This window comes from Zootoca vivipara, chromosome 1 (genome assembly GCF_965207765.1).
Source record: "Zootoca vivipara chromosome 1, rZooViv2.hap1.1, whole genome shotgun sequence".
NCBI lineage: Eukaryota > Metazoa > Chordata > Lepidosauria > Squamata > Lacertidae > Zootoca > Zootoca vivipara.
The window spans coordinates 84,733,496-84,761,405 of NC_142582.1; the positions used below are offsets into that span (position 1 = coordinate 84,733,496).

Here is a 27,910-nt window from a genome sequence, read left to right on the forward strand (position 1 = left end):
GAGCTTCTGCGCACGAGCTCCGGGCGGGAGGGGCCTCGCCGAGTGTGGCGGTTGGCAACCGGGCGGGGCACAGCGCGCCTGACAGACAAGGTTGGCGGTTGTGCTTCTTCTGGCGGCTGCGTTGCTTGACGGAATGGCGACTGCTTTCCCAATGGGCTCGGGCTCTCGGACCTCCGGCGGCCGCGACGCCCACATCACCGGCGGCTGCTCCGTGCACTGGTTCCGCCGCGGCTTGCGGCTCCACGACAACCCCGCGCTGCAGGCGGCCATCCGGGAAGGCGGCTCTGTGCGCTGCATCTACATCTTGGACCCATGGTTCGCGGCCTCCTCGGCTGTGGGTATCAACCGTTGGCGGTAAGCGAGCGAGCGAGGAGAGGGGGAAGCACCGCGGGGTTGGCGCGCGGGGTTCGCGGAGCGGGGGAGGGGGGGAGATGTTGACGAGCTGGGGCGCGAGGACGTGGGGGGGGGGAGAAGAAGAGGTGAAGGTCCCGTCTCCTGGACGGTTCAGGCTGCCTCTCCAGTCATAGTCAGCCCCGTGCCCCGAAGTGGAGGGTGCTGGCAGACGCGCCCAGGGTGGTGTAAAGTTTTGAGAAACAGGAAAGCGGGCTCAAAAAAAAAGAAAAAGAGAAGGTGAAGCTCTGCGCGCCAGTAGCCTAAAATAAAACGCCCCTTAGCTGGGCTACAGGGCCCCCCCCTGCATGTTAAATTGGTCGCCTTGCTGACGTGGAGCCCGTGGGAGTAATTGATAACTTAAGCGGCGGGAGAACTACACTGCAGGGCGCAGAAAATCGATAGGGGGCATGGGGGGGCGTTATGCCCAGGGGGGACGAGGCTTGAGCTGTCCCGAGTCTTGCGCCTTGGGACTTCCAGACGCAGCCCTCCTCGGCTGCGGGTTCGGCTCCGGCTCCGGCCCGCTCGTGATAGGAGCCGCGTAGGAGGTTCGCAGCAATGCCCGGGCGAAGCCTTGCGCCTGGTTAAATATCAGGCATGCGGAGTGTGTCGCTGCAGGCGTGCGCGTGAAAGAGGTCAGAAATATCGGAGGAAGGGAAGAAGGAGCAGAAAATGATGGGAAACCAGCTTATGAAACGAAAGGAGTGTCAGCCCTGCATCTGTTTTCATGCGTCTGTTACGTGTGTGTTTTTGTTTTTGTTTGGGGGGGGGAGAGACGCGGGTGGCTCAGTGGTTTAGATTGGGCTTGCCAATAGGAAGGTCGGCAGTTCGAATCCCCGCAACGAATCCCCTTTGCTCTGTCCCAGCTCCTGCCAACCTAGCAGTTCGAAAGCACGCGAGTGCGAGTAGATGTTGCGCCAGAAGCGATTTAGTCATCCTGGCCACATGACCCGGAAAGCTGTCTGTGGACAAAATCGGCTCCCTCAGCCTGAAAGCAAGATGAGTGCTGCAACCCCATAGTTGCCTTTGCTTTGACTGGACTTAACCGTCCGTGGGTCCTTTACCTTTTACCTATGGGGGTGTTGTAAAGATGGCATCACAAGTACAGTGTCCAATAGGATTTTCTGGTGTTAACACTTAAGATTTCTTGCATCACATTCTTTTCTGGATTTCAACGAGTTAATTGGAGCATCCAAGGATTCTGTTGTTTTGCCATAGAGTATTCTGTTCATTTCCAAAGATAATATGCCTTGTGTCTGTTAAGGAAGGCCATGTACTATGGCCTCACTGCCCAAAGATTGCAGTCAGGTTAATGGAGCACGCTTGAAAATAAGCTCACAAAAGTTACTTGCAGGTTAAAAAGAATTAATAGCCATTTTGTGGGATCGGCAGCAGGGAGAGATGGAGCTGCATTGCTGTGTTGGGGCTGGGGAAGAGGGCTTTCCTTGTCTAGCAGCCTGCTTTGTTTTTGTCCAGGACATGGATGAAGGACAAAGCGCTCTTGTCCTCCTCTGCCAGTCCACTCACCTGCATGGAATTCAAAGCGCTCATCTGCATGGAATTTCTAGTTGCCTGTAGCTACTAGGCTAGTGCCTAAATACGGTATATGGCTGTTATTGAACGAATACTATTTCACTGATGCTGCCTAAAGAGAAGGACGCCCCATCCCACCTCCCACAATTATGGAAACCCAACTTACTAAGGGAAGCACCTTACTTGCCCCTTCTATTGCCACTACCCTAAGGACAAGGATGTCTCTCCTCCCCACAACTGAATCTTCTCTGGCATCTGACATCCTTTCTTACTGCCTAAATACATCAAAAGACATTTGGAGCAATATTTAAGGGAGCTTGTTAGGGTCGCAATACACAAAATACTGCTCTGGAATAAATGGAACATAAACTAATTCTCTGCATATGTGCTGTTAGTTCAGTAGGCCATACACATGTAAAATAATTTAGGCTGATTGTAATTTGAGAGTAGTTTTGGGAGTAATTCATTTGTTACGTTTGTGTCCCCCTCTGTACTTCTAACAGAATAATACACTTTGAAAACCACCACTTAGCTGTGATTATGTTCACCCTCTGAAAAAATATGGAAAAAATGAGACATGCTGGAGCAGCTGTAAAAGGGAGTAAATCTGTTGTTGGTAGCTGGCATAGCTGCTAGAATGATGCTGTCATTTGAGGATGGGCTGCACCTTCTCTAATAGGACATTCTTGTTCTACTAGTTTGGAAATACCTGCAGTGTACAGTATACTTAACTTGTTTTCAACATACAGAATCCTAGGTGAAGAAGCTGGGAAAGCCCTGTTATGGCATGCTTAGTTTGGCTCAGGATTTTTCTATGTTTAAGCCACAGAAATACCCTGTGAGACTTCAGATGTAATTTGGCTACTTTAAGAGAGTTCACTTGGGGCAGAAGAATATCACTTGCAACAGATATATAGCTAACATTTTGGACACACAGTACTCTTTTACATGTACATCATTAATATAGAAAGAGGCTTAACTGTAATCTAGAGTTTTTAAACATTGTTTTTGAAGGTAAAAATTACACCCTGGCAGTTTTTCCTCCAGATTTATTTTTTAACTAACAAGATTTATATACTGTGCTGCAGAATAAATTTTAAAACTCTCTTAAGAAGATTATATAATATAAAATATTCATAGGAAAATAACCATAAAATCAAACTTAAAAACAAGTATACATATAAAATATATCTAAAATCAAGTCACAACAAATGTATACAATAAAAATACATGTTTTCATTTGATTGCATGAGCAGAACTTTAGCAGTCATTATCATTAAGAAAGGTGCAATGAATGGTCCTTCCTAATATTAAAAGTTCCAGAGAGCAGGTTCTTCACACTAAAGGATAGATTCTTCAAAAGGCAGAATGAGTATTATGTGGTACTTATAAAAGCGCTAGTTCTGTAGATTAAAATGGTCAAGTGATTGGGCAAGGTGATCCTTCAAGTAAACCGATCCCAAGTTTTTGACGACTTTATAACCTAACACCTTGATTTTGGCCCAGTAACAAATGGGAAGCTAGTGCAGGTCTCACTCCTGTTAGCAATTTGGTGCAGCATTCTGTGCTAACTGCAGGTTTTGGACCAACCAGAGGGGAAGCCAGTGCCTGGACTATTGTAGTCAAACTGTCTTTGTCCATGTCCAAAGGTTTATGTATGAGTCGAAGCTGATAACAGGTGCTCCTAGTTACTGAATCCAATGACAAAGCTGGATTCAGAAGCCATCCCAAAATGCATACCTGCTCCTTCAGGTGGATGTAACTGACCAATTTCTTGGATGCAGGAACCATTCACTCACCTTGTCTTTGTCTTGTGAGTATTTCGTTCCTCTCACCACTGTATCCAGGCACTGTGTTATCAATACTGCCTTTCATCCAAAGATCACAGGGCGATTCACATAAAAAAAAATACAAAATGAGAACACAAAATACATAGTAAAACAACATCAAACCAATACCCCCCCCACAAACACGATGCCCTGTTGGGAGACACTCTGTCCTAATTAGTGATGTCATTTTTAGAGGCAGCCCCACAAAATCTAGCTATTGCCAAGATAACAAAAGCACAAATAAAACACGCAAGTGCACTTCTTGTGCTCTATCAAACTGCATGAACTGAAACACATCACATACTGGCATTGGTGGGAACTGTAACAACTGCAGAGTCAAGGTCTCTACAGTTTATTTTTATCCTCAAAGTGCACACCCAGTTGATCACAACAAGGTCCTTAAGATTGGTATTGGTTTGGGGACATTTTACTACTCTTAATATCCATTGGAATGTAGGTTGGTTGAAAATAATATTTTGGTTAATATTTTTATAGGTCTGGGTTAGTGTTAATGGCTTTATCGATACTTCAAGCAGCAATCACATGTGGATCTGGCTGACCTTGCTTCTGCAAGTCTGTGAGGCAGAATATTATTAAGCATAATATCCAGTTAAAACACCTTCCCAATAGCTTGCTTTTGGCATAATGTTATATATTCTAGCATTTACAAGACTAATTACCACCTGGGCTGCTGCCTTCTACCTTATTTAAATGTTTTACAATTTTAAATAAGAGCGAGATGAGCGCCGCAACCCCAGAGTCAGACACAACTGGACCTGATGGTCAGGGGCGCCTTTACCTTTTTAACTACTTGACCCAACAGCTGCTGATGCCATCTTATTTCTTCTTCTCCATAGGTTTTTACTCCAGTCCCTGGAAGATTTGGATAACAGTTTACAAAAACTCAACTCTCGCTTGTTTGTAGTAAGAGGGCAGCCTACTGATGTTTTCCCAAGACTCTTTAAGGTAAGAAAATGTCTCTGTGTGAAAAGCTTTTAAAGCAGACTTCCTCAAACTCAACTCTCCAGATGTTTTCGGCCTACAACTTACATGATCCCTAGGTCCGGGATGATGGGAACTGTAGTCTCAAAACAGGGTCGAGTTTAAGGAAGCCTGTTTTAAAGGAAAGTAAATTTGTCATGCTGGCCACATGACCTGGAAGCTATACGCCGGCTCCCTCGGCCAATAATGCGAGATGAGTGCGCAACCCCAGAGTCGGTCACGACTGGACCTAATGGTCAGGGGTCCCTTTACCTTTACCTAAATTTGCCTGTAAATTAGGTTTGTATTCAATGTAGCACTAAGGTGAGTGTTGACGCATGAATTTCTCCTTGTTTGACAGAATGTTCTCCTGCACACCCCCAAAATCTGTTCTGGGGTATCACCAACTCTCCAGAGCAACTCTGGAGATGGTTTTTTTTTGGGGGGGGGTCTGCTTGCACTATTGTTAATCCAGGAGCTACCACAAAAATTGTTGTTGTTGTTTAGTCGTTTAGTCGTGTCCGACTCTTCGTGACCCCATGGACCATAGCACGCCAGGCACTCCTGTCTTCCACTGCCTCCCGCAGTTTGGTCAAACTCATGTTCGTAGCTTCGAGAACACTGTCCAACCATCTCGTCCTCTGTCGTCCCCTTCTCCTAGTGCCCTCAATCTTTCCCAAACCACAAAAATACCACCCTAAAATTCCATGCCTCATTCAGCTGCTGCTTACTAACTTTGATATTTACATTGATTATAGCCAGGCCAAAACATTTAAGGAGGGTTGAAACCAGAGCTGATGAGGGGTGTGGCCTGGGGAGAGCATTGGGGGCCAGATAGAAAGGCCTGAAGAGCCACTTTGGCCCCTGGGCCTGATGTATAAATATTTGGAAGTGATGGGAGAGCATGCAGCTGTTGTGCCTTCCATTCCTCCACTGATCACATCCTTGCTGCCTATTTTAGCAAGCAAGTTTTGCCACATAAGAAACTAGACAACTAGGGTGGAGGAGCAGGGCACAACATCTGCATCTTTTGGTTTCTCAGTGCTTTTAAAATTGTCAGTTGGGACCGACCACTGGTCCTGTTAGCTAGGGATCATGGGAGTTGTAGGCCAAAACATCTGGAGGGCTGCGGTTTGGGGGTGCCTGTCTTAACACCTTATCCCTAAGGGCTTATTCAAGGAACTGAAGTAACTTTTTTGAGGGCTTATGCCATTTCTGTGGATGTAAATTTTATGTGGAGCAGAAAGTATCCATCTTTTGTCTACTGGTCATGCTGAAATTCAGTGTAGTGTACCATTCTGTTCTTAACTTGTATATGTATGTAGCGGCATAGCATGATGAATGGGAAAGATCATGCAGATTTTTGCATGCCGAATAGAGAAACCTTGCTTTTTTTCAAGTTGAGGAGGAATTATATGATAACTTTTATCTCAAATGGTTGTGTAAAGCAAATACGTGTTGGACTCAATTCCAAATAGTCTGTGCACCTGTTCGCCAAAGTTTTCACCTTACGCTTTTATCTTGATTTGATTTGTGTGAAGCAGATTTTTCTGCATCATACACACTTCCCTTTGTCATATTTTTAGGGTGCTTGCTGTGGCAACCAATTACATCTTAACACATTTTGTCAGAAAAAAATAGGCCATGTTTTTGAAGAGCAAGATGCTGCAAAAAGCTGTAGCTAAGGTTCTAAAGATGCTTGAATTCTTTATCTTGTCCTTTCCAGTTCATTGACCATTCAGCTTATGATTTATTCATGATCTACCTAGTAACATTCACCTTTCAGGTTTTAAATAACTGGTCTTAGGAATAGACTGAAGGGGCTGCACCACACTCTGGGTAGAAATCCTTGTACTTCTGTCTGTGCTGCAATGTTTGCTGGGTGTTTCTCCCAATAGTTTTTCTTGGTTGTCTATATATTTGCAGGGCCATGGGTCATATCCAGTGCTGCAGCTCCTTTTGCACAACAGCTTCCTCTTCCTTTTCCTTCCCCCTCCAGCTCACACTTGCCCTCAAAAGGAGGTAAGAAAGGGAACAGAAGTCTTGTTGCATCAGCTGAATGACACATTAGATACAACACAAACTTCTCAAGAACTTCCATCTGTCCAGTTGGGGACCTACAATATCAGAGTGGGGGCTCTTGTAGCCTCTTGGTCCTCCTTTTATCTCTAACTTGTAGTGTAGCCACTGTAATTACATGTAGAACTTTACATATCTTGTAGGCACTTTTTTAAAAGGATTATTACTTTAATTTGGCTGACTAGAATGGGGGTTGCCAACCCAGCACACTTTCATTGGTGCCCCTGGAAGGTTCCTCAGGCTCTGAGTTTTCATTTAAAAAAGAAGTCAATCTCTGGCTCTCCTAGAAAGAAAGGTATGGGGTATGTGAAATGAAAGTGAATGTGATGTGACTACCTTGCATATTTTTCCTGGTACTGAGGGGTACTCCCTGTTGTTGTTGGATAGCAACACCATCAGTGTGTATCTGTATGTGTATATATAATGAGTATTGTGGGATTTCCACAATCAATACATAGCTGACTTAATATGGTAAGCATAAGGTTGTCACGGGTGGTTATCTCTCAAATTTTGTGTTATGCCACACTTTCCATGGAAGCTATTTTGTGACTGGCACCCCAGCACTCTCCCAAAATTTGGTATATGAAAATTTTAAAGCATGAGATCCTCAATTTCTTGTTAGATTCTGTGAAGCTGTCATTATATCATCTGACTAGTTTTTCTTGGCCTGAAAACTGTTCTCACTTTCACTGGTGGAATCTTCTGCATGCGAAGCATAGGCTTTCCCTTGCGGTGTTTTCGATGGTTGATGCAAGGTCCTATATTGGTCCCATCACCTCCTGGCAAATGGAAGGGGAAGAAATGGAGGCAGTGAGAGATTTTACTTTCTTGGGTTCCATGATCACTGCAGATGGTGACAGCAGTCACGAAATTAAAAGACGCCTGCTTCTTGGGAGAAAAGTAATGACAAACCCAGACAGCATCTTAAAAAGCAGAGACATCACCTTGCCAACAAAGATCCATATAGTTAAAACTATGGTTTTCCCAGTAGTGATGTGTGGAAGTGAGAGCTGGACCATAAAGAAGGCTGATCGCCGAAGAATTGATGCTTTTGAATTATGGTGCTGGAGGAGACTCTTGAGAGTCCCATGGACTGCAAGAAGATCAAACCTATCCATTCTGAATGAAATCAGCCCTGAGGCTCCAATACTTTGGCCACCTCATGAGAAGAGAAGACTCCATGGAAAAGACCCTGTTGATGGGAAAGATGGAGGGCACAAGGAGAAGGGGACGACAGAGGACAAGGTGGTTGGACAGTGTTCTCAAAGCTACAAACATGAGTCTGACCAAACTGCAGGAGGCAGTGGAAGACAGGAGTGCCTGGTGTGCTCTGATCCATGGGGTAACGAGAAGTGTCAGACATGACTAAACAACAACATTGGTCATAGATGGCGTTCAATATGCAAGTACATTTGTACCTTGGTTGTCGAACGGAATCCGTTCTGGAAGTCCGTTCGACTTCCGAAAACATTCGACAACCAAGGCGCAGCTTCCAATTGGCTGCAGGAGCTTCCTGCACTCAAGCGGAAGCCGTGTCAGATGTTCAGCTTCCAAAGAACACTCACTTCCCGGTTGCCGGTATTCAGGAGCCAAAACGTTCAAGTCACAAGGTGTTTGGGATCCAAGGTACAACTGTAAACTGTGGTTTTACAATTTGATACATAATACATATTGTTAACATGAACATGCAACTGGGAGCTGCAACAATGTTGCAGTGTTTCATTATCCCATAAAGGGATTGTTCTGGTTCAGGTATCTAGTTATCCTAGAACAGGTGGCTTATAGTGCTGTTTGGGATACACAGAAGCAGACTGGAATTATTTAAATAATGATTTGAACTGGCAAGAAAAAAGGTCAATTTAATCAAGTTTCTCGTTACTATGATTGTAATTAAACAATGTTGTGTGTCCTGGTGTTTGTACATACGTATACAGAGAGGCATGCAAACACACATTCACACACCAAAAAGGCGGCAGCAAACCAGAGTTCCTATTTTTGATATTCAGTGAGGATAGCAAGGGAAGTGACCTGAACGTAGACACTAAGAAACTACTCTTAAAAAGCAAAGTTTTTAATACATTGTGAGAACAGCTGTTGTTAGTGGATTATTTTTTGTTTGTATGTGTTAACACTTATTGTTTAAAATGGGATCCTTTCCCTAAATCTGCCTTTGGATTTCAGGCTACCTTTAAGTGTTAGTTCTCAGACTTCTATGGTGAGCTAAGAGTGGCATTTCATATTTGTAGTGAGGTAATATTGTTTTGTTTTTGTTTTTTGCAGGAATGGGGAGTGACACATCTTACCTTTGAATATGACTCTGAGCCCTTTGGAAAAGAGAGAGATGCAGCTATAGTGAAGCTGGCTAAAGAAGCTGGAGTAGCAGTGATAACGGAGAACTCACATACCCTTTACGATCTGGACAGGTAAGATATGGATCTGCTTAAGGAGATGCTAAGATATGCTTTCTGAGGAAAATTAAAACACATCAGGTGATGAGGAGGTGGGAGAGAATATTTAGGATTTCTTAACTGATCAGAGTTTCAATTCATCCTATTGTACTACTTTAGGAATAAAAGATCTCAAGTTTCATACTGAATTCCAACTTTTGGTGTGGGAATTGGGTAAAGAAGCAGCTGATCCAGAGTTTATAAATTATGTTGCTACTACTGCAAGGTGCTATGCAATAAGATCAATTATTGCTGCAGGTTTGCAATCTACTGAAGACAAAACATTAGGGAACAGATTCAGCTAACTAACAAGTCCCACTAGCAGAAGCAAGGGCTTCTGCTAGCACAACAGGGTTTTTCTCCCCTTGCCTCCCCACAATTGGTGGTGGTGGGGTTTCCAGAAGAACCCATGGAGGGGATTGTTCCACCTGGCAAGCTGAAATACTTTCAGTGATGAAATGATTGCCATACCACAATTTTGAATTCTTCCCTAGGGAAGGAGGTAAAGGTATACTTTGAATGGTGAGACTGGGAGAAGATGCATGGGATATGTGTGCATTCTGTCGCAGGGACAATGGGGCAAAGAGACTGTGAAACTGGTTGTATGAGGCTGTTCAGTCCTTCATTCACTATTGCTCTGTGTTTGTTCTTAAATGAAACATGATTCATTCTCTCACACACCTGTATTCGCTTGTGGCAAGGCAGCAGCACAACATATATACTGTATTGTGGTCACAGTTGTACAGGTTTGTATATAGGTGTTAAGCTGCATTGTATTGCTTAAGTGTGCAAATAAGTTAATAATTGCAAATTTAAATTAAAGCAGGAGTATCTTTGGTGTGGCACATCCTGTCCTATTATGATGGTAACTTAGATCCTGACATGCCCTTTACCCAGTCAGGTTCTGTTTTGTCAATGTCTTTCAGAGTCTGTCCAGCTTTGTAATTCTTGAGAGGGGAAGCTATTCATTCTGCAGATGGAATTTCATGCAGTGCTTGCCCATTAATCATTATGCACAATCTACATGTGGAATTCAATGCCATGTTCTTCCAGCTGTTCCATCTGTGCAAACATTGTAGCTTACCAAATGGGACACTCCTCCCCCCGTTTCTCACATGCGCTATTGTGGAGGTTGTTCTAGCTCCCCAATTGGGGATAGGGAGAGGAGTGGGGAAAGCCCTGTTGCATGAGTGGAAGTCCATGTACAAAACTAAACTTCTGATAGGGCTGGTTAGATGAATCCCACCCTACATATTTTATTTAAAAGTTTTGTCCATGTTGCAGAAAATGCTTTTTCCTGGCCCTGCCTGTTCACTGCTACCATTTCTGAGCATTTTAATTTTTAAAAATCTTTAGAAGTTTTATATTCTTCTCCTTTGTGTCATGCATGTACTTATCTACTTACTGTATTTTTAAGTGCAAAAACCACAGCAGAGCTCTACCATATTAGTGCCTTGACATTAGCTGTCTTTTAGAGGCTATGTTCTTTGGAGGTCCATCTCTAACCACTGTATTTTAAAAGGAATAATCTCAGGAAGCCACATTTGCTCTCTTCTCCTTCACGATGCCCGCCCCCCAGCTTAGAAGCATGCTAGGCATACTGCTACTTGGGATCTATATAGTCAGAGCACTCCCCTCCCCCCAGTCTTGTTGTGGCTGATGGACTGCCTGATATTAGAAAAATCTGAAAAGCTGGGGCAGTAGCTAATTACCATATTAGCAAATATGCTAGTTTTCCTGGTTTTATGTTATTTCATTCAGAGTGGCTCGGTTTGGGTTTGGGTAATCTGGTTTTTGTTATAAAGGAAATGGGCCTAGGCAAGCTTTGGGCTTGCATTTCCTTGCAACCACACCAGAGTGGTAGTGTTGGAAGGGACATGTTAAGTCCAAAGCTCACCAATATTCTTTCCCATGATGAAAAATTATGGTTATTGTTATGCCCCCTCCCACAACACGTGGGATTTCCCCCTCCCATCCAGTAATAGTTCAATGTTGTGTTTCAGGCACTAAACATTTTACATCAATTCAGTGTTGGGTAATTTCAGTTCAGTTTTTTAGGAATTAAATTTTAGTGTGGATATGTGTGTATTTGCAGTATTGTTGTTAGACTTTAAATATAAGTATGCTATATGCCTATGTTGTGTATGAATTGGACAATGGCTTTCTCTTATCTGAACTGTTTTGTAGCTTGAATTGTGTGTGGAGAAAGTAGCCAAAATAATTCAGCAATCACAGGATGTTTACATTTTTTAAGTACTGTATTTAAACTGCTGTTAGGAGGAGACTATTTCCTTTAGAATCTAGACATTATATTCTTGGTAGACTGAAGGGTCTGTGAAATATAGGGCTGACTGAGATGCCCTGAGCAAATTCTATAGCCTAGTGTATTACTCAGAATTGTAACGCTTTGTCATTTCTAAACATTCAGATACAATCGGGGAACATTTTGTAATTAATGAGGATGCGTGATCTTGTTTCATCTGTTGCTGAGAAGCTGCTTAAAATGCTTATACAAGAGCGTAAAAAAATAATTTCCCCCACTACAGTACTTAAATGCAGAATTTCTATTGATGGGGAAATAAATGCTTATAAGGGCAGAAAGCTAATGGTGGAGAAAGAAGAACATTTATATGAACTACAGAGGTCTTGTTTGACCATTTTGGAAAGGGGGAAATCGTATGTTGTTGTATGGCCCTCACTTTCTGTCTTTTAATGCTAAAAAGGTCAATTTCCCCTATTTCTTCTCTAAAGAGCATATTTAATTTTAGAGCTCTGTTTCAATTTAAAACTTATTTGCTGTTCTTGACTCATTCATCCTCACACAACTTGTGAGAATAAGACATTCACATCTCTATAGTAAAGCTGGGGGAACTTGAGTTGGAGGGAGATGCCCAAGTTCTGCTATTGAGCATGGCTGAGCTAGGGGGGTTGATCTTCTGTGTTCCTCCTGACAGCTAGACCATGCTGACTCAGTATCTGATCCTGTTGCACTGACCCAGTCAATTTTTAGAACCCTCACACTTACCCCTCACTCTTGGCTTTCTAGTTCGCACAGTTTCTTTTGCACAGTTTCCTTTTGCTTCAATACGTAAGAGGAGATTTGTTTGTTGCTTAGATTCAAGAGGTAGAGATATTGTGAATAGGCAAGGAGCTGCCTTCTGTTTTGCAGCTGCTGTGCATTGTTGGGAAGCTAGGTCACAGAGCCATACATGTGACTGTAGCTCTGTAAAAGCCTGAGTGGCGTGGAACTCCTCCCCTTTACACGTGCAGATGCCAGGGGAAAGGCAGGCACATGGCTTATGCTGAAACATTAGACTGAAAGCCCAACCCTTTTGCGTAAGTTGTTGACTGGGAGGACGTGGCTGCTGCTCTTGTGACTACTAGTACACAAGCTGAGCAGGAAGCTGCTTTGGCTTTATATAAGCTAGCAACTTGGCTCTCTCACTGCCTCTTTAACTCTTCCCATTCTGGCTTTTGAGAGTCTTTAGTAATTCCTGTTCTGGAGGCTTTGTTTCACTAGAGAAAACATCTGTTGCTTCAGGATCTTCTTAGCTAGGTGTTAACTTCTTTAATACTGAGGGTTCCCTTTTAGAATTGTATAAAGCAACTAAATGAATGCAGATCGCTTCTGTGTTCAAATATAGCCTGAATCACTATGGTGGGTGCCTGGATCTGAGACTGTCTGAACAGCATGCTCTGTGTGTTGTATAACTTTCAAGAAACCATTCTGCTTTGCTGGAAGACTTAAAGCATCTTCATCTGCATTTCACACCCTACAGAGGCATTTTGGGTTCATCTTTAAGTTACATTGGTGGCATGACTGACTCTGAGAGCATAAACAATGTGGACTCCTAAACCACATAGGAAATCATTCTTTTAGTGATGGAAATCTCTGCACAGTGTTTGGGCATTCTTAACCACATCAGTAAACTCCTTCTTTTTAAGGCAGTTTTGCAGCTGTGATTGAAACTACCTAAGCATGAAACTTTCACAAAAAAGTTCTTGACAACAGCCAAACCACAAGTTTGTGTTTCTTAGCCTCAGTTGGAACCAGAAAAGTGTCACCAGTATGCTGATGACACTTGACTCTGTCTCTCTTAAACAGCTGAACCAGGAATGGCTGTGCAAGCCCTGGATTCATGTCTGGACATGCAGGTGGACTGAATGGGGCCAGTAAGCTGCAGCTGAATCCTAACAAGACAGACATACCATATGCAAGTGATTTCAGTGTCTGGGAGATAGGTCAATTGCCTAGCAGGGTTGTGCTCACTTTGAAGAAGCAGGTTCATAGCCTGGGGATATTCCTGGATCCATCATCATCACTTGAGACCAGGTGTCCTCAGCGACCAACTTTGCCTGGTTAAACAAATGCAACTGTTCTAGGGGCAGGATAACTTGACCAAAGTCAGTCTTGTGTTGGTAACCTCAAGCCTGGATTACTGTCTGGGTCTGCATTCTGGCTTGATCCAGAAGTTGCAGATGGTGCAGAGCATGACACCTAGCCTGTTAACTGGTGCGACCTATTGGCAGTACAATAGCACCTGTGCACACTGCCTACCAATATGTTACTGGAACATATTCAATGTTTTAGTTTTCTTTTATAAATCCTTTAACAACTTTTGCTCTGTGTGTTGTATACCTTTGACCAAGATACCTGAGAAATCTCCTTACCCCCTGAATACTAGTGTAGTCATCAGGGGACTGCTTCCCAAGGTCTGTTTTCTGGTGACATGGAGCAGGGATTTTAGCGTAGCAGCCCCATGGTTGGGTATTGAGCAGGTGCTGACCCTTTTGGGATTTTGGCACCTGTTGAAAGCATTTTTTATTCCACCAGACTTGCCCAGAAGGAGAATTCTAGTCTGCCAATTGTTAATTTAGGAACAGTATGATGTTATACATTATTATTAATGTATTGATTTTGGTCTTGTACCAGTGGTGGGGCTTCCAGGCCATAGATATGATGAAGAAGAGTTCTGAGGAATACTTACAATCATAGAATTGTAGAGTTACAAAGTACCCTGAGGGTCATCTATTCCAACCCCCTGCAATGCAGGATTCTCAACTAAAGCAATCAATGATAGATGACCATCCAACCTCTGCTTATAAACCTCCACTGTCGAATGGCTATTACTGTCAGAAAGTTTTTCTGAATGTTTAGTCGGAATCTTCTTTCTTGTAACTTGAAGCCATTGGTTTGTGTTCTGTCTTCCAGAGCAGGAGAAAACAAGCTTGCTCCCTCTTTAATGTGACTATCCTTTAGATATGGGAAGATGGCTCTTATATCTCCTCTCAGTTTTCTCTTATCCAGGCTAAACATACCCAACTCCCTCAACTGTTCCCAATAAAGCTTGGTTTCGAAAGCCTTCATCGTCTTGGTCACCCCCCTCTGCACACATTCCAACTTATCAATACCCTTCTTAGATTCTGGTGCCCAGAAGTGGACACAGTATTCCAGGTGTGGCCTGGTCAAGGTCAAATAGTGTGATATTTTTACTTCCCTTGACCCTGGACACTAGACTTCTGTTGCTGCAGCCTAGAACAGCATTAGCTTTTTTTGCTGCTGCATCGCACTGTTGACTCATGTTAAGCTTGTGGTCTACTGAGACCCCTAGATCCTATTCTCATGTTCTCCATCTTATGCAGCTAGTTCTGCCTGCCTAAGCGTAGAACCTTACATTTGTCCCTATTGAAATTCATTTTGTTAATTTTGGCCCAGTTCTCCAAGCTCTTAAGGTCATCCCAATTCTGTCTTCTGTGGCATTAGCTACTTGATCTTGTTAGTGGCTAAAGTTGGAAATGTGAAAGAATGGGATTGCAGGGTCTGTTTTGTGAATTTTGGCCCTCCCACAAAATATCTGAAGGAGTGACTGATCCTAAATGTATTGAGGGAAGTGCTACTTCCCTACACAACTTATGGCAGCAAAAAAAATTTTTAAACTACTTCTTTCTCCTATCTGAAGGATAATTGAATTGAATGGGCACAAACCTCCTCTAACGTACAAGCGTTTCCAAGCCATCATTAGTCGTATGGACCTGCCCAAGAAGCCAGTTGCCACAGTTACAAATCAACAGATGGAGATATGCAGGACTGAGATCCAAGAAAATCATGATGAAACGTATGGCGTTCCATCCCTGGAGGAGCTGGGTATGTTGCAGAACTGTAGGACAGCTACACCAGCTTTCAATGGGCTTGGAACAGATGGACTGTAGTACTCTTGCCTGGCCTCTTCTGGTTCTGTCTTTTTGGTTCTGTCTTTAGAAACAAATTTAAGATGATCAGTGCACCTTGAGAAAATCAATGGATTAGCTGTGGGTACTATGGGTACTATACTTTGTGTTGGGTCATTATGATTATTTTTTACTGTAAGAAATTACTAATTATGGGCTGGTAATTGAAGTAATTTATATATTGAAAATTGTGTCTCTAGAAAATAGAACATAGTCTTTCTTCTGTCCATGCTTTGTACCTTGGTTCCATACTAGTCCCCTAATATTGTTCCTAACGCAACTATGTCAGTCATTTCATTATGAGCAGGCAGAAATAAGATTGTTAATCTTTAACATGCTAGATCAGACTGAAAATTTTGTCACTAAGCAGGTTGTTTAAATTTAGAAATTAGCAAGTGTAAACGACTCCTCCATTACACCAGTGCTCCAAGCTACATGGCTGTTGTTTTATTCAATTTTCTACACACACTCTCTCTTCCCACCCCCTCCATTTCAGTTTGGGGTTTGGTTTTAAAGGATTATAATAAATAGTTTTGCAGAAAAATAAGAATTATGTTTTCCTTATGCTGCAGGGGTGTGTACCTTATGAAAACCTTTATTCAAAAGTGCCCTCTGCTGGTTGTCAGTGGTCATTTCATGCTGTATAGTGCAGAACACGTTTAGTTAATATGCAGCACAAGATTGAATTAAAGCCATATCTGTTGACTGAGTTCCATATTAACACCCTCTTCCATTCTCTTTCAGGCTTCCCCACTGAGGGTCTTGCTCCAGCTGTTTGGCAAGGAGGAGAGACAGAAGCATTAACACGTCTGGATAAGCACCTGGAAAGAAAGGTAACCTTATAATCTGTATTGCAAAATTATGCATCAGGGAAGGAAGGGTACCCTTTGCTGTGCTATTGCCAGCATATTAGGTGAATCTAGAAAAACCAATCTCTTTGCTGCTCTGGTGTCTGAGAGGTGTTGCAAACCAAAGGTTGTCTTACAGTGGTGCCTCGCTTAACGAATGCCCTGTTAGATGAATTTTTCGCTATACGAATGGATTTTGCGATCGGAGGTTGCCTCGCAAGACGACGAGTTTTTCTATGGCCGCCGCTTCGTCTTGCGAAGCGTGGCCATAGAAAAACAAACCTCCGACTACAAAGTCCAGCGTGCAGCGAAAAATTGCCAGGGCTTTTTGCCGCCTGCCTTCCCCTTGGCTTGGGGAAGGCAGGCGGCAAAACACCCCCACATCGCCACACTTCTGTCGGGCGGGGGGAGGGAGGAAATCCCGGATCTGTCGGGCGGGGGTGGGAGGAAATCCCGGATCTGTCAGGCGTTTTCGCTCCCTGCCTTCCCCAATTCAAGGGGAAGGCAGCCAGCGAAACACCCCCGCACCGGCGCGCTTTGGCTCTGGGTGATGGGGTGAAAGCGCGCTGGTGCGGGGACGTTTTCGCTGGCTGCCTTCCCCAATTCAAGGGGAAGGCAGCCGGCAAAACACCCCCCACATCGGCGTGCCGTGTAAAGCCGGCATGGGGTGCAGTTTCGGAGGCTTCCGAGGCTGCACCCCATGCCGGCTTTGCGCTGTGAGAAGCGGAGGCAGGAGAAGCTTCCCCCGCCGCCGCTTCTCGCTGGGTAAAGCCAGCATGGGGTGCAGTTTCGGAGGCTTCCGAGGCTGCACCCCATGTTGGCTTTGCGCTGTGAGAAGCGGAGGCAGGAGAAGTTTCTCCCACCGCCGCTTCTCGCTGGGTAAAGCCGGCATGGGGTGCAGTTTCGGAGGCTTCCGAGGCTGCACCCCATGCCGGCTTTGCGCTGCGACTTTCTCAGGGAAAGCAAGCGGGCGGGCTAGGTGTCCCCCGCTTGCGTTCCCTGAGAAGGCACCCGGCTTTCTCAGCGAACGCAAGCGGGGGACACCTAGCCCGCCCGCTTGCATTCCCTGAGAAAGCCGAGTGTCGGGGGAGGCAGGCGGGAGGCAGCAGCGGGAGAAGGTGTTCCCCCCCACCGCCTCTCGCCCCGCACCCCCGGCACAGAGCGCAACTTCGGATGTCTCCGAAGTTGCGTTCAGTGTCGGGGGAGGCAGGCGCTGCAGGGGGCTTTTTGCCATTTGCCTTCTCCGAGCCAAGGGGGAGGCAAACTGTGAAAAGCCCCCGGCCACAGCGCCACACTTCGGCTCTGGCACTGGCTTGGCAGCGGTGGGGAAAAGGCGCAGGATCGTTCCTTCGCCTTTCCCCCACTCCTCCCGACAGAGCCGGATCCGAGGAAGCTTCTGAAGCTTCATCTGATCCGGCTCTGTTGTTGGCAGCAGCGGCGCTTGCTCTCTTGGCTCGGGGAAGCGCCTGCCTGCCTTCCCCAAGCCAAGATAGCAAGCGCCGTCGCCACCACCAGTTCCCCCGGAGCCCATAGGAACGCCTTAATTTACTTTTAATGCATTCCTATGGGAAACGGTGCCTCGTTATACGAAATTTTCGTAGGTCGAATTGAGTCCTGGAACGAATTAATTTCGTCTAGCGAGGCACCACTGTATTTTCTAATGCTTTCACTCTGCTGAAACTAATAATGAAATACCAAATCATTTCATGCTTTCTTGCCTTAATCTAGATCTTACATGTTCTTTTCTTACTCCTGTAAATGCATACACGTTTTGTATCCCAGTATTGTTTCTGGTGCATTTCACACCTTTGACATTTATTTGAAACTTGAATAACCTCTGGATATTTACTATGTAACATTAAAGTTATGAATCAAATTTTTGTTGTCTGGTGTGCACCAATGAACTGTGATTAAAATGAAGTCAAGTTTGTGTACAGTTCACGTTGTTTTTTTAAAAAAATATTAGCCTATTACAGGCATCCCCAAACTTCGGCCCTCCAGATGTTTTGGACTACAATTCCCATCTTCCCCGACCACTGGTCCTGTTAGCTAGGGATCATGGGAGTTGTAGGCCAAAACATCTGGAGGGCCGCAGTTTGGGGATGCCTGGCCTATTATATACTTCAATTTCTGACACACTGGTAAAGTAAAGGTAAAGGGACCCCTGACCATTAGGTCCAGTCGTGACCGACTCTGGGGTTGCGCGCTCATCTCGCATTATTGGCCGAGGGAGCCGGCGTATAGCTTCCAGGTCATGTGGCCAGCATGACAAAGCCGCTTCTGGCGAACCAGAGCAGCACACGGAAACACTGTTTACCTTCCCGCTGTAGCGGTACCTATTTATCTACTTGCACTTTGACGTGCTTTCAAACTGCTAGGTTGGCAGGAGCTGGGACCGAGCAACGGGAGCTCACCCCGTCGCAGGGATTCGAACCACTGACCTTCTGATCAGGAAGCCCTAGGCTCAGTGGTTTAACCACAGCGCCACCTGCGCTGTCTGGTATATTGACCTATATCCCTTGCTTTCTTTGGTAGTGATTAATTGTACTGGAAGAAAGCCAGCCTTAATGGACACTCTTAGTCATGAATTTCCTTAACTAGTAGCAGTTGAAGTCAGAGTTCGAAAGTTAGGGAAATAAAGTGTGGCACACATGACACTGGCAAGTTATGACATGATGTGCCTCCCTGTTCTCCCCGTGAAAAGAAAAAAACCAATTTGAAGGTCCCTGCAACTGGTAGATTGTTGGTAGCATCAAATAACACTTGTTGATAGAATTTCACAGAAGGTTGTTTTAAGGTCCATTTCTGTTTTCTTTTCTCCCTTTACCTGAATCCTTCAAGGCATGGGTTGCGAATTACGAGAGGCCAAGGATGAACGCTAATTCACTGTTGGCCAGCCCCACAGGGCTCAGCCCCTACCTTCGGTTTGGGTGTTTGTCTTGCCGCTTATTCTACTACCGGCTCTGGGAACTATACAGAAAGGTAAGAATCAGAAATAATACTTGTTCTCAGAGGGTTCCCTCACACCAGTAGTTATAAGGCTGCCTTAATTTTGCCCTTTTAAGGCCTTTCTGTGGATTTTGTATACAAGCAAAGTTTAAAGCAAATATTCTGACCTAAGGTAATTATTTTTAGTAAAGGTATGCTTGGGAACAGTGTTTTAAAAGCTTACTGCCTTGATCTCGTAGTAGAAGTTTCCTGAAGATATCACCCTAATTAGAGTGCAGAATCAATTGATATGTCAAAAGCTCTGATACTATCTTATTGGTATATGCCTCTTTCTTCCTGTCATCTCTAGGTGAAGCGGAATAGCACTCCACCATTGTCGTTATATGGCCAGTTACTCTGGAGAGAATTTTTTTATACAGCTGCCACAAACAATCCCCAATTTGACCGTATGGAGGGGAACCCAATTTGTATTCAGATCCCATGGGACAAGAATCCTGAAGCCTTGGCAAAGTGGGCAGAAGGCAAGACAGGCTTCCCCTGGATTGATGCTATCATGACGCAATTGAGACAGGAGGGTTGGATTCATCACCTGGCCCGGCATGCTGTAGCCTGCTTTCTGACCAGAGGAGACCTTTGGATCAGCTGGGAGTCGGGCGTAAGGGTGAGTAAAGAAGAAAAAAGACAGAAAGTATAAGTTGGCAGTAAAGAGTTGTGAAGCAACTCTACAGGCAGCACAGCACTACCATAGCTCACTGAAATGAGCCTCCCATTTTAAGGAACCTCATGAAATGTAATATATGATAAGCACATTCAATTCTTGGGATCTGTTAGAAAGTCCCTGAAATGCATTATTATTGTTGTTGTTATTTATTATTATTATTATTATTATCCCACCCATCTGACTGGGTTTCCCCAGCAACTACTGTATTAACATGGTAGTAATCATGTTCCATAAGAGCAAATACTGGAAACTTAAGTGACAATATCCTAGAAATCAAATTCAACTGGACTACTTGACAGTAGCATAGCTTTGTTTTTTGTTGCCATTGTGCATGGAGAACATAGCAGTGGCAACTTCATATAGAAAAAAATGTGGTTTTCCTGTCTGAGCAGGGAGGCTTCCACAAACTGTATCTTGCTGGCTTGTTTCTCTTATTTGTTTCATTCTCCCATGGTCTGGGTTCACTGAATATTACCAAATGATCAATGAGGTTGTAGGTGATGGTTGGCTTCACATCATCCCTGCCCCTGTCACTGAGACTTTACTGAAGGACTTTCCTCACTGAGTTCATACCTCTTTATTCCAGGTGTTTGATGAGCTGCTGCTAGATGCAGATTTCAGTGTGAATTCAGGCAGCTGGATGTGGCTTTCGTGCAGTGCTTTTTTCCAACAGTTCTTCCACTGCTACTGCCCTGTTGGCTTTGGACGTCGAACAGATCCCAGTGGTGACTTCATCAGGTGAGCAAAGAGTTCCGTTATGTCACTGGAGCTTGTCAGTTCAGACAAGCTGCAGCTGAGGGAGAGATGGAAACAAAACCATTCCACTAGCTCTTCTGAGAGACTGGATACCATTCGTGTTTCCTTTGTAGCTGGTCATTAGAATCATAGAATTGTAGAGTTGGAAGGGATCCCAAGGGTCATCTATCCATCCCCCTGCAATGCAGAACTATTACATTTTTGTTTTGAGTTTGATGGTTTTCCTCTTCCCTCCTCATCCCCTTTTTGTGTGCTGTCTTTTAGTGATTATCTTGTTTTTATTGATCTTATGTAAGTTGCTCTCAGAGCCTTTTTGGCTGAAGAGTGAGGACAATGCTGAAAGTAAGATGCAGACCTGCCTCCTTTTGTGATTGGGGCAGTTAATGGCATGTATAAATTGTTTACAGTACTAAGTGAAGGTCTCACTCAATTTATGCTACAGGCGATATCTTCCCAAGTTGAAAGGTTTTCCCTCGCGCTACATCTATGAGCCATGGAATGCTCCGGAGTCAGTGCAGAAGGCAGCAAAATGTGTCATTGGGGTAGACTATCCCAAACCCATGGTGAACCATGCAGAGGCCAGCCGATTGAACATAGAGCGCATGAAACAGATCTACCAGCAGCTCTCACGCTACAGAGGCCTTTGTAAGTACTGAGTACTACATACGTAATACATTTGGGTTTTACTAAACCATCTAAGCTGATCAAATGTCATCCAGCCTTTACAAGGAAGAAATGGCTTCTACTAGGTGTTAGGGTTTGTGCTCCTAGCACACCATGAATTGCTCTCTACAGTAGTGTGTAATGTTTGAAAAACAGGAGACAGAACTTCTTCAGAACTGAAACCAAACACAAAGTCACTTTGGGACCCATTATATGTAGCACACATTGGAGTAGAGCATTGCATAAGCAATGGAGAATTAAGATTCTGACTTTATGCTGTGACTACTGGTCATCACAATATAGCTTTAAGAGAGAACATAAAACAACAATACAAACCAAGTTGCATAACAATAAATACAGTGGTACCTCAGGTTAAGAACTTAATTTGTTCCGGAGGTCCATTCTTAACCTGAAACTGTTCTTAACCTGAGGTACCACTTTAGCTAATGGGGCCTCCCGCCGCCGCCGCACGATTTCTGTTCTCATCTTGAAGCAAAGTTCTTAACCCGAGGTACTATTTCTGGGTTAGCGGAGTCTGTAACCTGAAGCGTCTGTAACCTGAAGCGTCTGTAACCTGAAGCGTCTGTAACCTGAAGCGTCTGTAACCTGAGGTACCACTGAAAAATGCATAAGATACAGAATAAAAGATCCTTCCAGGAAAACAAAGGATATCATTAGTTGGTCACTTTTACAACTCACAGCTGTAAAGGTATCTGTAGATATCTACTGCAGCAAAGAAGGCCACTCTTAATATTATTAAACATACCTGTTTACAGGTAGAACATACTTTGTAAGCTGACCAGTCCCAATGAAGCACAAATAATCTATCTGGAGCTGTTATGAAGGAACCATATAAAACGTAAGGCTAAGTATATTATCAGAACTGTGCAGCAAGTATTATAATATACCAGTGCTGGGATCTTGGTTACTCTCCTCATCAAATATTCTGCCAACTTGAAAGGCTTCCTATTATTACTATTACATTTAAATAAAACTGCCCTCTAGCTGTAAACAGATGATCTTGTAGCTGAAAATTAAACTAGAATGTTATGAATTGGATGCCCTTTGGCAACTTAATGTTTAAGTGGCTTCTATTGTGATTAACTGTTAATTTCCAAAATAGGAAAAATATTCATCTCATGTTTCATTGGATTAATATTTGGGATGGGAATTAGTGGCAGTGGAGTCTAGTGATTCTGCTCCTGCCTGCAGGACCGTTCCCTGGGAATGGCTTAGATTTGCTGTCTGTTGGCCTCCTGACATTGTGCTGTGCCTTCAGATGTATATACAGACATGTTAAAATAAGTTATATTCAGGAATCAACATTGCAGCACATGTAGCTTCCCTGACACTTTATAGTAGTCTTCCTTCTTCCCTCAGTATCTTGGAACCCTGTTGCCTTTGCAGTCAGACAAGCGTCCATAATCTTAATATTTCTCCACCTGCTGAAAACATTTCTAGAGAATTAATTTGATTCCGTGTTGGTCAGCTGTTTTGTATTTCATGTTGTTTTAATGCTTATATTGTATATCACCATGATGCCTTTTACAGAAGTTGGCAGTTTAGGAGTACTAGTATAAATAAGTAAATAATGAAAAGTTGCCTGTTCTTTAATGGAACCATTAACGTTTTGCAGGTTTATTGGCCTCTGTCCCTTCCAGCATGGAAGACCTCAGCACCCCCGTCACAGACTCTTCTGCAAGCCAAGGTAGCTGCACAAGTGAGCAGGCATTATATTTTTATTTTATGAACCTTTTAATAGGAACTTGGGAAATCATAAATGACTGTAAGATTAGTTCCACAAGGGATGTAGTTGGTGGAGTCTAGTTTAAGAGTTGATGTCTCTCTTCTAGAATTCTTGTAAGACTGAAGTGAATCAGCAAACATATTCTATTCTGAACCTGAAGCCTGTCTAAACATGGGATGGCTTGAAAGAAAAGCTGGAATGAACAACTGAAAAGAATCTTCTGATCCTTACTCTGGTCTGAAGGAGAAAATATCAGTACTTACTTCAGTGCCAAAATATGAATTGAAATCATGAAGGGAGTCTTTGCAATATAATAAAGGGTCCATAGCCATTTTCCCTCTCAGCTACTACCTGTATTTTCCATCCAGTGTTGCAAATAGTTTGATTTTTAGTCAATAATATTTGTTTCTTGAGAGGAGTGTCCTAGTAATTCTTCTTTAACGTTTTGTAGTGCCAAGGCAGTCACACTGTGGCCAGACATCTCCAAAACGGAAGCTTAATGTTGTAGAAGAACACAATGAAGAGCTGTACAAACGGGCCAAGGTGATGCCTGCGCAAATTCCAAAGAACCTATGACAAGAAATTGTACATGTGAGTAGCTAGCATATACTTGAAACGTGAGCCCTTTAAGTAACCTGCATTTTTGCTCCATGACTGCTATTCAGCCATCACTATACCTGTCAGTTCAGGACAGGCATCAGCACCTAACATCTGGCATCCACAGCCAGCTGCTAAGGACCCATGACCCCAGCAGGCCCCACCACTGATGCCTGCCATCGGCCTTCCTTTAAGACAGTGTTGTTGTTTTCTGGCCCAGCACTCCAAACAGCACCAGGCAGCTGAATTTAGCCTCCCATTTTAATTTCTCACAGCTACCAGATGTAGTGCTGCTTAAGAGTATTACTGTAGTACCCACCACTGCAGTTCTTTGGTGATCTGTCTTAGGTCACGTCCCATTTCTCTTCAGTCCTAATTAACCCTTCTCTGCCCAAAACCTATGCTGCTGCTTCTGGTCTAGCTCCATATTGTCCTTTCATTAGATAGCTTTCTGCTGCTGCTGTTGTTTAGTCGTTTAGTCGTGTCCGACTCTTCGTGACCCCATGGACCAGAGCACACCAGGCACTCCTGTCTTCCACTGCCTCCCGCAGTTTAGTCAAACTCATGTTCGTAGCTTCGAGAACACTGTCCAACCATCTCATCCTCTGTCATCGCCTTCTCCTAGTGCCCTCAATCTTTCCCAGCATCAGGGTCTTTTCCAGGGAGTCTTCTCATAAGGTGGCCAAAGTATTTGAGCCTCAGCTGAAGCTTTCTGCTACCGTCTCCTAAAAATGAGCTACTTGTCTGTTGTCTTTTTCTGTCTGTACCTCTTTTTTCCTTTTTTCTCCCTCGGGAATGTTTTTGTTCTTCATTTTTCCCTGGGTACAAAACCTTGAAATCCTTGCAACTCTCCTCGCCTTTCTTTCATTTGACCTGCTATAAAAACATGAAGTTTCCAATATTTAAAAATGGCTACAACTTTGCATTTTTATCTCTTTCTATTGCAAAGACATGACTTATTCTTATTGGCATCCATTTTTCACCTGCTCCTTTTTTAACTTTGCTGTTCATTTGGTGGTGGTGGTGGTTTTTCCCTCTCTATCTTGTTATTCTCCCATTCCTCATTACACTTCCTTCATTGACTTCTTTCTTCTTATTGGATCCAGTTTATTACTACTATTGATTTTCAGTCTCTTCACCATTTGTATCCTTATCTAGCTTGTCTGTCCTCTATTTCCTTTTTCATCTCTAGTCTGCCAATACTCTCAGACTGCAGTTCACTGCCTTTCCAATACCTGTACTTTGTTCTTCTTGCAATAGTTTAAGCTATGCCTTAAAACATTTCTCACAAACCCCTTTCTTTCCCAGCAGCCTTGTACTGTTTAGATTGTATATCTGCAAATGGGCTTGTTTCTGAGGGAGAAAACTAACCTGTGTGCTCTTTTATTTCTTTACAGCCTGAAATGAGAAATTGACAAGGCAAATGTCAGTTTCTGGAATAGGCACTTCAGTAGCAGAGAAGGATTTTTGCCAGAAGGATCAGAACATTGACCAACAACTTTACCCATCAAGTGTGTTAATGTGTAACACAGATTCCACACCAAACCTCTCAAACTCCTGTGCAGGATGCATTGAGCAAGCTTCATCAATAACCAAAAGCCCTGGAGAACAAATCTCTGGCTTTCCTGAGATACAATTGGAGTCTGCTAAGAAAAGACATTGGATAAGACTTGCTCATTCCTAAATATATACCTGTTACTTCAGGTGGGATCCATTTGTTGTTCCATTTAGAGCATCCCTTAGTGTTCACTTACTAGCAGGTTACCGAGGTGAGCCATGCAAAATATTTAATGGTGCTTACCATAGTTCCAGGAGCTGCATCTATTAAACACTCCAAATACTATCTCTGCCATTCAAACTAGAGTGACACCATGCACCCAGGTGTGCACATCAACAAAAATACGTAGACTGCCAAAACGGGAGCATGTATTGATACATAAGAGAACAGTGCAGTAACAGCAATGACCAGTTTGACTTAAGACAGCAATAGTAAGTAAGATGGATGGTCAGAATGGCAATAACTATTCAGTTGTGAAAATCCACTATGGCTCTTCCAACACAGTGTTCGTGTTTCCATTTATTGATGCCGAAAAGAGGTATCTTAGACTGGAATACAGTTCTGCAAGAGTGCAGAATATAACACTGGCCACAGAACTTTGCTTCCATTTAAAAATCCTGATTTCAGTTTTTACAAAAGCAAGTTTCTAGTCCTTATGGTTGCAAAGACATGCTTGGAACGTGTGCTGCATATTGTTCCTGCTGACCTCTCAGAAGCTTGATGACTTGCCGAGTGACATTTCCTGTGGTCAGAAGGTACAGTATAGCTTCATTGCCCTACATTGTCCTACATAGCTTCTTGCCTCTCGCCACAATTAGCAGAAGTGGAGTAAATCAGGCAAAATAAGAGACCAAATATACTTCATTTGCATAATTTACACAGTTCAGAAAGCTGAGTTTCTCAGCAAAATTGGATGACTATAGCATTTTAAAAAAATACTATAACAGTCCTGCTTGTGTGAACTTGCTTTTTTGAGTAGAGTACCTCAGAAACCATGCCAGTTTTGAATGAGTTTTCTGGCAGAAAACTCATTCCGTTTCTCCTTTTACTGCAAGCAGTTCATGGAATGGATTGAATCATGTCTATTGTGACTTATGTGGAGTTAATGTGGCACTGGGAGTAAGAGAGATGGAAAATACCTCTTCTGTGTGGATTTTCCTAGCAATCTCCTTCCAATGTGCATTTACATCTCTTTTGTTAAAGTACTCCTCAAGTCCTGCACTGCATGCATTGCCTTCACCTTATGGAGTACTTGGAATTCTAGTCAGATAACATCATAGCACCTTCAGATTATTGATCATGCTTTCTTAATTTGTTTTCAGTGTAACCTTGGCAGTGTTTATTCCACACACACCCATCCCCCGTCCAGCCTCAGATCCGTGGAAAATACTGAGTTTGTGATCTTGAGAAGAGATTGTTTTATATAGCAGGTCTCATATAGTAACATGAGCTGTTCCGAGTAATATTTTTTCCTGTGTGAAGCAATTCAGTCCTGTTAGAAGTTAGAGTCTAAGAAGCTTATCACAGATGGATTCTCAGCAGTATATGAAGCTATATAATGCCCTAACGGTTTACTCTCTTTTTATATTAACTCTGTTAAAATGGGTGACCTAGACTTGTTGAATGTTGAGACAGTGAAGGACAGCCTTGATGACACCTTGAAGACATGGGGAAACCATCATTCTAATTGGGGAGCATGTGAAAACTACTTTCAGTAACACTTCTCTGAAAGCTTATCCAATAAACTTGTTCATTGAAACAAGTTCATTGGACACACGTCACAAATAAACTAGATTACATATTCAGGCCTCTTGTTGGATCTCCTTTTTCCTAAGCCATCATTTCTGGCTCCTCCCTAGCAGAAAGACAAGTATAATCCATATTATCTGGTGTTCTGTCTCCAGAATACTTAGTGGAACTGAAAGTAGCGGTGAAGGAGTGAGCACCATTTCCTACTTCAGAGGAAAGAAATGCACTTTCTTAATTTCAAATTCAAACTGTGACTTCAGTTCCTTAAAATGTATCCCTGCTTTTACAGTTGTGTTGTAACTATTAACTTGTTTTATAAATGTCTTTATCACTGAATTTCTTATCTCGGTTAATTTGAATTGTTAATAAATCCAGCAAATCCAGGACTGGCTGCCTTGTATTTGATGTCTGGAAATGGGGTGCACAATTCAGGAACAACATATAGTGCTTCTTTTCTTCCCCTTTACCAAGAGTGGCTAATGTGTTGCCCTCCAGATGTTGTTGAACCACAACTTCCATCATTCCTGACAATTGGCCATGCTGACTGGGGCTGATGGGAGTAGAGTGCCAAAAACATCTGGAGGGACCTTTGGTTTAACTATTGGTGGCAAAACGTGCCCAGGAACATTCCAGATGCATTCTCCAAAAAAGTTCAGATTTTGCTTTTAAATAAAAATAAAAATGCAGGGGAAATGGTTTTGGAAGGCTTAAGACAAAAGGGTTTTGTCTCCCATTAGGCAAAGGTCAATAACAGAAAAAACATGCTAGTAACATTGACCAGTTATTAGTAGTGCCAATAGTGCCTTACCAAATACAAATCTGCCCAAGGTGTTTA

At 43.3% G+C, this 27,910-nt stretch overlaps 1 protein-coding gene across 2 annotated transcripts; it reads left to right on the plus strand.

Moving 5' to 3' along the window:
* Positions 1-69: 69 nt before the first annotated feature.
* On the plus strand, positions 70-27,458 carry CRY2 (cryptochrome circadian regulator 2). 2 transcript variants are annotated; one of them, XM_060274660.2, is made up of 12 exons: positions 70-354; positions 4,610-4,718; positions 9,093-9,235; positions 15,220-15,404; positions 16,232-16,320; positions 19,177-19,317; positions 19,634-19,945; positions 20,592-20,743; positions 21,204-21,406; positions 23,061-23,144; positions 23,623-23,762; positions 25,166-27,458. In XM_060274660.2, exons 1-11 carry the CDS (start codon positions 134-136, stop codon positions 23,745-23,747), a joined length of 1,764 nt encoding a protein of 587 aa, XP_060130643.2. In that variant the 5' UTR covers positions 70-133; the 3' UTR covers positions 23,748-23,762; positions 25,166-27,458. The 2 variants fall into 2 exon arrangements, with proteins under 2 accessions (XP_060130643.2, XP_060130644.2); XM_060274661.2 differs by having other exon boundaries at positions 23,061-23,132.
* The last annotated feature ends 452 nt before the right edge of the window (positions 27,459-27,910 follow it).

What these genes read in the sequence shown, in the direction of transcription:
- CRY2 (XM_060274660.2), top strand. Translation starts at nt 134, where the DNA reads ATGGCGACTGCTTTCCCAATGGGCTCGGGCTCTCGGACCTCCGGCGGC. An exon ending in TTTTCCCAAGACTCTTTAAG is followed by an intron (nt 4,719 to 9,092) that starts GTAAGAAAATGT and finishes TGTTTTTTGCAG; the next exon opens with GAATGGGGAGTGACACATCT. An exon ending in AAGCCAAGGTAGCTGCACAA is followed by an intron (nt 23,145 to 23,622) that starts GTGAGCAGGCAT and finishes AACGTTTTGTAG; the next exon opens with TGCCAAGGCAGTCACACTGT.